This window comes from Cebus imitator, unplaced genomic scaffold (genome assembly GCF_001604975.1).
Source record: "Cebus imitator isolate Cc_AM_T3 unplaced genomic scaffold, Cebus_imitator-1.0 Scaffold444, whole genome shotgun sequence".
NCBI classification, from domain to species: Eukaryota; Metazoa; Chordata; class Mammalia; order Primates; family Cebidae; genus Cebus; species Cebus imitator.
The window spans coordinates 3,313,028-3,322,551 of record NW_016107759.1 but is presented as its reverse complement, the minus strand read 5'-3'; the positions used below and the strand labels follow the sequence as shown (position 1 = coordinate 3,322,551).

Genomic DNA, 9,524 nt, shown 5'->3' with positions numbered 1-9,524 from the left:
TGAAGGGCATTTTTATCAGGAAAAAAAAAGAATGTGAGCTCTGCAAGAAATTTTGTCCTGTTCACTTCTGTATCCATACTACCTAGAATAGCACCTGGCATACAGCGGGTTCTCTGTAAGTATAAGTAAATGAATGGCCTTGCGGTGTCTCTTTCTAGCTATATGTTTAACATATCAATTAACCCATCTAAACAGGGTGGACAGCTGTCTCAATTTCCCAGGACTGAAGTCATTCCCAGAACTAGGCTTTCAGTGCTAAAACTGGGCAAATTGGGTTTTGGTCCCAGGCAAGATGTGTTGGTCACCTACCTCTAAGCCTAAGTTTCCTCATCTATCAAAAAAATAGTATTTTCCTCACAAGCCTAAGTGAGCCTCAAATGAGAGCATGTGTGTAAAATGCTGGGCTTGTGGTCTAGGACATCACAGACTTTCGAAGCTTGACTTGTGTTTTGACAACCTGTCGTTTTTGGCTTCAGCCATGGTAAACCACCTGCCTACCCTTCAGACTGTGGGCCAGGCCCATGTCCAGCACCCTGCCTGTAGCCATCTGCGATGGTTCAAGGCCACCATTTTCTTTTTCCCTTTCTTTTTTTTCTTGAGATGGAGTTTCACTCTTGTTGCCCAGGTTGGAGAGCAATGGCGCCATATCGGCTCACCGCAACCTCTAGGTTTAAGCAATTCTCTTGCCTCAGCCTCCCGAGTAGCTGGGATTACAGGCATGTGCCACAGCACTCGGCTAATTTTGTATTTTTGTTAGAGGTTGGGTTTCTCCATTTTGGTCAGGCTGGTCTCGAATGCCTGACCTCAGGTGATCTGCCTGCCTCAGCCTCCCAAAGTGCTGGGATTACAAGCGTGAGCCACCGCACCCAGCAAGGCAACCATTTTTTTTTGTGGCCATTTTGACATAGGCATTTTAGTGCATCAAAGTATGGTTTGATTTTTGATGGAGCCCCTATGGCACAGCAACGTTTACACTTTTAAAACAAATCATTAACCCTTTAGGTTTCTGAATTTTTTATTTATCAAGGACTGTGCTGTACAAAACATAATCTCAGCACTGAAGTGACAGCTTTCACTGTGATCAGGGGCCAGCTGACAGGCAAGCCATGGATGACCAAGGGGCCTTTCTTTCCAGCTTGCTCACCCCAGAGAGGGCTGTGGAGTGATTCTAAGCAAAGTGTCTTAGAATATAGTTCGGTGCCTGGAAATTCACTTGAAATTTGAATGATTAGCCTCTCAAAGGCTCAGATCTCTCCCTTAAAATTAAATTTACCGGTAGTGTGGAGGAGTTTGTGTCACAGTGGGATTCATTATTCTCCACTCCAAATCAACATGGGAAATCTTCCACAACCTTCTAAACAGCTCTGTCCATTATGTCAACAACAAATCTATTATATTTCAATATTATACACCTCCTTTATCGTGATGGTTTAAGAGCATATAACTGATACTCCTTTAGAAGTTAAGCTCATTATGAAATACTTTTTTTTTTTTTTTTTTTTTTCTTCAGAATCTTGCTCTGTTACCCAGGCTGGAGTGCAGTGGTGCAATCTCAGCTCACTGTAACCTCCGCCTCCCAGGTTCAAGCAATTCTCCTGCCTCAGCCTCCGGAGTAGCTGGGATTACAGGTGCATGACACCTCACCTGGCTAATTTCTGTATTTTTATTAGAGACAAGATTTTGCCATGTTGGCCAGGCTGGTCTCAAACTCCTGACTTCAAGTGATCCACCCACCTCGGCCTCCCCAAATGCTAGGATTACAGGCATGAGCCACTGTGGCCGGCCTGAAATAGTTTTTAAAGCTATCTTTTTTGCTTATTATGAAAATAACACAATCTTCATTTTTTTTAAATCCCCAAATGTGCAGAAGTAAATGCCATAGAAAGTGAAAGCCCTGGTGACCAGGAATGGAGTGAAGGTCATGGTGTCTGAGCTGCACATTACCCAGGAATAACAGCAGAGAGTAGACCCATTGCAGCAACTTTGTTGGGCTTGATATAAAGTCACACATCCAATGGCAGGGGCACAAAAGAGAGCCCATGACCATTCCACTTTGATTATTAAACACTTAAATGACATTACAAGGGCAATAATTGTATTTTCACTGTAATAAATTACTGGATCCCCCCCACAAACAAAAGCTTTGTGAGCCTTTCTTGCCCTAGAAACTCCCAAGTGGCATCAAAACATTGCCTTCTAGAAGTCCCGCCTCAGAACTCTTTCTGTTGCAAAAAGTGTCACCACAATTGCAAAATGTCCTGATTTAAACCGGAAAGTCCCGTTCCCTGCCCAATTCTGTCATGGGGTTTTGGTCTCAGCTCTGAGAAATTTTCTGACCAGTCAAGATGGGATCACACAGCACCCATAGCGTCACTACAGAATCTCATCTTTCTCCATCTGGGAGACTGCCTGGGAGGGGCTGGTTTCCCACCATCCAGAGTCAGGGACAAGTGCTGGTCCCAGTGATACCCCAGTCAACACCCTTCTTCTGGCCCAGCCTAAAAATTCCAAAAATCTGCTGTCTGTACCATTAATGTGCATTTCAGTTCACTCCCTTTATTTTTCTTTTTTGAGACTGGGTGTTTTGCTGTGTCACCCAGGCTGGAGTGCAGTGGTGCAATCATAGCTCATTGCAGCCTCAACCTAGGCTCAAGCAATCTTCCCACCTCAGCCTCCTGAGCAGCAGAGACCACCAGTGTGTGCCACCACACCCAGGTAATTTTTTTTATTTTTTTAGAGGTGGGGTCTCCTTATATTGCCCAGGCTAATCTTGAATTCCTGGGTTTAAGTAATCCTTCTGCCTCAGCCTCCCAAGGGCTGGGATTACAGGTGTGAGCCACCATACCTGGCCCAATTCACCTACTCTTTAGGGAAGATGTTGGGTTTGGGGGTTACAGATCAGAAGGATCTAGTGAACTGCATGTTTGTTATCAGCTATGAAAACAAAGCGGGCTGAAGGCAGTGGCTCACGCTTGTAATCCAAACACTTTGGGAGGCTGAGGCAGGTGGATCACCTGAGGTGGGGAGTGTTCAAGACCAACCTGACCAACATGGAGAAACCCATCTCTACTAAAAATATAAAATTAGCCAGGTGTGGTGGTGCGTGCCTCTAATCCCAGCTACTTGGGAGGCTGAGGCAGGAGAATTGCTTGAACCCGGGAGGCAGAGGTTGCAGTGAGCTGAGATTGCACCCTTGTACTCCAGTTTGGGCAAGAGCAAAACTGTCTTTAAAAAAAAAAAAAAGGAAAGAAAGAAAAGAAAACAAAGCAAAAGCATCAAATATTCTGTGAAACAGAAAACTGGTAGACCGGCTGGACAATAAGTTAAATTCAACCAACCAGAGCTCATCAAAGCCTTGAATCTCAGGCTAGGCACACACAGAGGTGCTCACACTCAGAGTTGTTTGTTCAGCTAGGTATCAGAATGTTGTGACTGACCTGTGGAAGTGACCCATCCTGGACCTCAATGGCCAGCTGGAAATGTGACATCCATGGGTAGTCATGGGTAGTAAAATCATAAATTATCGTCACGCAGGGGATGATGTTGTGAAGTGATGAATGTTTGGATCCTGGCTCTGGGCATCATGTCATTAAGTTACAGATTCTTGGTTGCACAGGGGGATGAATGACAAACCCAGCCCTGTAGAATGCTGCAGAGATTCTGGGAGGTAGTGTTTATAAAGCAAGTGGTGGCTGGTGCAGAGAGTAAAATGCATTATTATTTTTTTTTTTTTTTGAGACGGAGTTTCACTCATGTTACCCAGGCTGGAGTGCAATGGCGCGATCTCGGCCCACCGCAACCTCCGCCCTCCTGGGTTCAGGCAATTCTCCTGCCTCAGCCTCCTGAGTAATTGGGATTACAGGCACGCACCACCATGCCCAGCTAATTTTTTGTGTTTTTAGTAGAGACGGGGTTTCACCATGTTGACCAGGATGGTCTCGATCTCTTGGCTCGTGATCCACCCGCCTCAGCCTCCCAAAGTGCTGGGATTACAGGCGTGAGCCACCGCACCCGGCGTAAAATGCATTATTAACAAAACTTCTGGCTGGTGTGATGGCTCATGCCTGTAATCCCAGCACTTTGGGAGGTAAAAGTGAGTGGATCGCTTGAGCTCAGGAGTTCAAAACCAGCCTGTGCAGCATAGTGAGAGCCTGTCTCTATAAAAAATACAAAAATTAGCCAGACGTGGTGGCATGCACTTATAGTTCAAGCTACTCTGGAGGCAGAGGTGGGAGGGTGACTCAAGCCCAGAAGGCAGAAGTTGCAGTGAGCTGAGATCCCACCACTGCACTCCAGCCTGAGTGACTAAGCAAGACCCTGTCTCAAAAAAGAAAAAAAAACGTATGCAAAGATCAGAAGTAGGTAACTGAGGAGTCAATTCACCCCACATGTAACTTATTTATTTATTTTGGGACAGAGTCTTGCTCTGTCACCCAGGCTGGAGTGTAATGGTGCTGCAATCTGAGCTCACTGCAACCTCCACATCCCAGGTTCAAGCAATTCTCCTGCCTCAGCCTCCTTATTACAGGCACACACCACCACACCTGGCTAATTTTTGTATTTTTAGTAGAGATGGGGTTTCACCATGTTGGCCAGGCTGGTCTTGAACTCCCAACCTCAGGTCATCCACCCGCCTCGGCCTCCCAAAGTGCTGGGATTACAGGCATGAGCCACCGTGCCCGACCCCCCACATGTAACTTCTGTTAGCTTCAGAGCCACCTTTGGGGCCCTGCATCAGACTGTGAGCTGAAGGACACCTGTGCCTTTTTACCCCTGTAGCTCCAGCATCCTGGCACAGTGTCTAGAACGTTCAATGAATGTGCACGGAAGAGCATTCTGGCTCCAGGGAGCGAGGACCGAATCCGCTCTGGGAACAGATGAGTCAGACTGGTGGTCCGGGCATTGCTTTTCAAGCCCTTCATGTTGCTGGAAGAACCAACAACAGCTGGAACTGGATCAACAGGGGTGATGATGTGGCGAGAGTTACATCCCTGGCAGTGCCCTTCTGGTTTCACTTGCCTTCTTGGGCCAGGAAAAGCAAAGCTCAGGGGGCTGTATGCACTGCCGACCCCTTCCCCCTGTCCTGTGCCATTGGCTCTGGAGGGTCCATGAAACCCCAAGTCTCTAGGAGAACAGTTGACCACTGTGGCTGGCCCTCAGCATGGTCCTCTCTGTTCCCACTCACCTGCTTTGCCAGCCCCAGATCCTGGCAGGAAGGGAGATTGGAGGGGTTGTCTGGAATCTAGTCCCAGACCTTCCCTTGCAGACTTGCCCACCTGTCTGTGGTCTAGTGTGGAGGTGAGGTCCAGGGGTCAAGAGGATGTGGGCGCACATGTCTGGCAAGTCATTGTGCCCTCCCAGCTGGAAAATCCTCTGAACCTGTGAGAAGAGAACACAGCCGGCATGGACACACCCTTACCCTTAGTCTCATTTCCCACCAAGACACAGAGCATTTCCTGTGCCTTTTCCGGTATTTCACAAGCTGCCTTTTCTTGCTCACAAAGGACAGAGGCTTCTCCTGCCAGAAGCCAGACAGCTGGTTCCAGCCTTTCCAGTTCAGCGCCATGGCCAAGACGCCTAGTGACCATCTGCTGTCCACCCTGGAGGAGCTGGTGCCTTATGACTTTGAGAAGTTCAAGTTCAAGCTGCAGAACACCAGTGTGGAGAAAGAGCACTCCCGGATTCCCCGGGGGCAGATCCAGACAGCCAGGCCGGTGAAGATGGCCACTCTGCTAGTTACCTACTATGGGGAGGAGTACGCTGTGCGGCTGACCCTGCAGGTCCTGCGGGCCATGAACCAGCGCCTGCTGGCCGAAGAGCTCCACAGGGCGGCTGTTCAGGGTAAGCGGGTCACGGCCTCCTCCTCACCCAGCACTGAGAGCTGGCTGCTTTGTGGGAGAGGGGACCAGGAGCTCAGAGCAGCTCACTCTGACTTGGGGGTTGGGAGTCCTAGGTCTACCAACACCCAGGTGACTTCAGTTCAGGAACGTCCTTTCCTTCACTCTGGACTTTGGAACTGGGTTAGTAAACTTCCTTAAGGCTCCTAATGTTTTTTCTTTTTTTTTTGAGATGGAGTCTCCCTCTGTTGTCCAGTCTAGAGTACAGTGGCACTATCTTGGCTCACCACAACCTCTGCCTCCTGAGTTCAAGCTATTCTCCTGCCTCAGCCTCCTGAGTAGCTGGGATTACAGGTGTGCATTACCACACCCAGCTAATTTTTGTATTTTCAGTAGAGATGGGGTTTCACATGTTGGTCAGGCTGGTCTCGAACTCCTAACCTCATGATCTGCCCGTCTCGGCCTCCCAAAGTTTTGGGATTACAGACGTGAGCCACCATGCCCGGTCTCTAGTGGGCTTTTTAAGAAGCAGGTCAGGATCAGGAAAGGCGGGAACTGGACCACCTGTTCTTTGAGACTTCACTTCATTTATGATTAATAGTCATAGCAGATGAATATCTCTAGCTTAGCAAAAAGGGATCACTACCCAATCATATGAACAGGGTTGGTATATAATCTTCTCACTGCTGTTCACCATGTTGGCCAGGCTGGTCTCGAACTCCTGACCTCAAGTGATCCTCCTGCCTTGGCCTCCTGAAGTGCTGGGATTACAGGCATGAGCCACCACTCCCGACCTATTTTTATTTTTAAAACGTATAATCTGGGTTTTGCTGATCTGTGTAAGATCTTATTTGAAACGAATTCTCCTCCTCAAAACGTTTGAAAAGTACCATTTCAGATATATTAGGCCAGGTGCGGTGGCTCACACTTGTAATCTCAGCACTTTGGGAGGTTAAGGTGTGTGGATTGCTTGAGCTCAGGAGTTCGAGACCAGCCTGGGTGACATGGTGAAACCCTGTCTCTGCCGGGCGCGGTGGCTCAAGCCTGTAATCCCAGCACTTTGGGAGGCCGGGGCGGGTGGATCACGAGGTCAAGAGATCGAGACCATCCTGGTCAACATGGTGAAACCCTGTCTCTACTGAAAACAAAAATGAGCTGGGCATGGTGGCACGCGCCTGTAATCCCAACTACTAGGTAGGCTGAGGTAGGAGAATCGCTACAACCCGGAAGGTAGAGGTTGCACTGAGCTAAGAAAGTGCCACTTCCCTCCAGACTGGTGATAAATTGAAACTCCTTGTTAAAAAAAAAGAAAAAGAAACCCTGTCTCTACCAAAAATACAAAAAAATTAGCTAGGGGTGGTGGCATGCACTTGTATTCTCAGCTATTGAGAAAACAGAAAACAGGCTGAGGTGGGAGGATCTCTTGAGCTTGGGAGGCAGAGGTTGCAGTGATCACAACACGGCAACAGAGTGAGACCTTGTCTCAAAAAATAAAGGAAGCGAGAGAGAAATATATAGCTACATTAAGCATGTTCTTACTAAACGGTAGTTAACTGCCATTGACTACAAAGTCCTCAACTTTTGTTTTTGAGACGGAGTCTTGCTCTGTCGCCCAGGCAGGAGTGCAGTAGCGCTATCTTGGTTCACTGCAACCTTCACCTCCCGGGCTCAAGAGATTCTCCTGCCTCAGCCTCCTGAGTAGCTGGGACTACAGGTGTGCACCTCTGTCTGCTGTTTCATATTTTTAGTAGAAATAGGGTTTTGCCATTTTTGGCCAGGCTGGTCTTGAACTTCTGACCTCAAATGATCCTCCCACGTTGGCCTCCAGAGAAGCTGGGATTAAAGGCATGTGCCACCCCACTCGGCCAATTTTTTGTATTTTTAGTAGAGACAGGGTTTCACCCTGTTGGTCTTGAATCCCTGACCTCAGGTGATCCTCCCGCCTCAGCCTCCCAAGGTGCCAGTTTTACAGGTGTGAGACACCATGGCCCAGCCTATTTTATTCCTCAATTTCTTTCTTTTTTTCTTTTTTGATATGGAATCTTGTTTTGTCTCCCAGCTGGAGTGCAGTGGCGAGATCTCGGCTCACTGCAACCTCCACCTCCCAGATTCAAATGACTCTCCTGCCTTAGCCTCCCAAGTAGCTGGGACTACAGGCACGAGCCACCACGCCTGGCTAATTTTTTATATTTTAGAGACGGGGTTTCACCATGTTGGCCAGGATGGTCTCCATTTCCTGACGTCGTAATCTGCAGGCCTCGGCCTCCCAAAGTGCTGGGATTGCAGGCGCGAGCCATCGTGCGCGTCCCTTATTGCTCAATTTCTAAACTTTAATATCCGAGGGGATTCTCTGTCCTCCCTCTTCCCTGAATCCTGGGCCCTAAACCTGGGAGACAGCTTCATGACTTTGCATCTGGTTGTCCTTTCAGAATATTCCACACAAGAAAGCAGCACAGACGGTTCTGCAGCGGTCAGCTCCCTGGGCGCTGAAGACTCTAGGAGCCTGAAGCCTGAGCCCAGGAGCCTGAAGACTCTAGACGACCTCCCAGAGGGGAAGGAGAGGAGCTGCCCTAGGCAGTGCGGGGACGGTGCCACCAACCCGAGGTGCCCCCAGCCCGAGGCAGGAAGAGGGCTGCTGAGGAAGGCCCTGGACAAAAACAGAGAGATCACCTCTGAGGGTCTGGACACGCAGGGCAAGCCTCGGACCCGGACCCGGAGCCCTGCCCTGACCAGCGGGAGAAGCCCCAGCAGGGCACGCGAGGGGGTCCAAGCCAAGGTCCAGCTGCGCAGGAACGCCAGCTCCGCAGGGAGGCTCCAGGGGCTGGCGGGTGGCACGCCGGGGCGGAAGGAGTGCAGGGCCTACGAAGTGTGCCAGCCCTCAGGAAAGAAGCGGCCTAAAAGCCTTGAGTTCACCGTTTCTACAGGGGAGAAGGCGCCCCCAAATCCAGAAATTCTCCTGACTCTGGAGGAAACGAGAGCTGTGAATCCAGACTTGGCAGCTGCCTCCCAGGCAGGGTCCACTCCGGATGGAGGGGCGTCTGCGGACCTGGGGAAAGGCTCTGAGAATCCAGAATGTTCGGTCAACGGTAAATTGTGTTTCTTCCCTACTTTAATTTATATGGGCCCCAGAGAAAGAACAACTGTCCGGGCGTAATAGCTCATGCCTGTAATCCCAGCGCTGTGGGAGGCCTGGGTGGAAGGATCGCTGGAGGCCAGAAGTTTGAGGCCACTGTGGTGAACATAGTGAGACCCCTCATCTCTATAAATAAAATTTAAAAAATAAAAACCGGCCCAGCGCGGTGGCTCACACCTGTAATCCCAGCACTTTGGGAGGTCGAGACAGATGGATCACCTGAGGTCAGGAGTTAGAGACCAGCCTGGCTAACATGGTAAAATCTCATTTCTACTAAAAAAAAAAAAAGCGATGCGTGGCGGTGCGCGCCTGTTTTCTTAGCTGCATGGGAGGCTGAGGCAGGAGAATCACTTGAACATAGGAGGCAGAGGTTGCAGTGAGCCTAGATTGTGCCATTGCACTCCAGCTTGGGCAACAAGAGTGAAACTCCATAAAAAATAAAAATAAATAAATAAGGCCGGGCGCGGTGGCTCAAGCCTGTAATCCCAGCACTTTGGGAGGCCGAGGCGGGTGGATCACGAGGTCAAGAGATCGAGACCATCCTGGTCAACACG

General features: G+C 49.3%; 1 protein-coding gene across 3 annotated transcripts in view; it reads left to right on the top strand.

The window, feature by feature from the left end:
• MEFV (MEFV innate immuity regulator, pyrin) overlaps nt 1-9,524 on the top strand; it is a 22,036-nt gene that overhangs the window by 1,809 nt on the left and 10,703 nt on the right. Inside the window, exons 1-3 of one of the 3 annotated variants that reach the window (XM_037732310.1) lie at nt 2,664-2,715; nt 4,780-5,841; nt 8,267-8,923. In XM_037732310.1, the coding sequence (XP_037588238.1) occupies nt 5,565-5,841; nt 8,267-8,923 (934 nt within the window). In that variant the 5' untranslated portion in view covers nt 2,664-2,715; nt 4,780-5,564. Of the gene's footprint in view, nt 1-2,663; nt 2,716-4,779; nt 5,842-8,266; nt 8,924-9,524 lie in introns of those variants that run through there. The other 2 variants (XM_017511151.2, XM_037732311.1) reach the window with 2 other exon arrangements.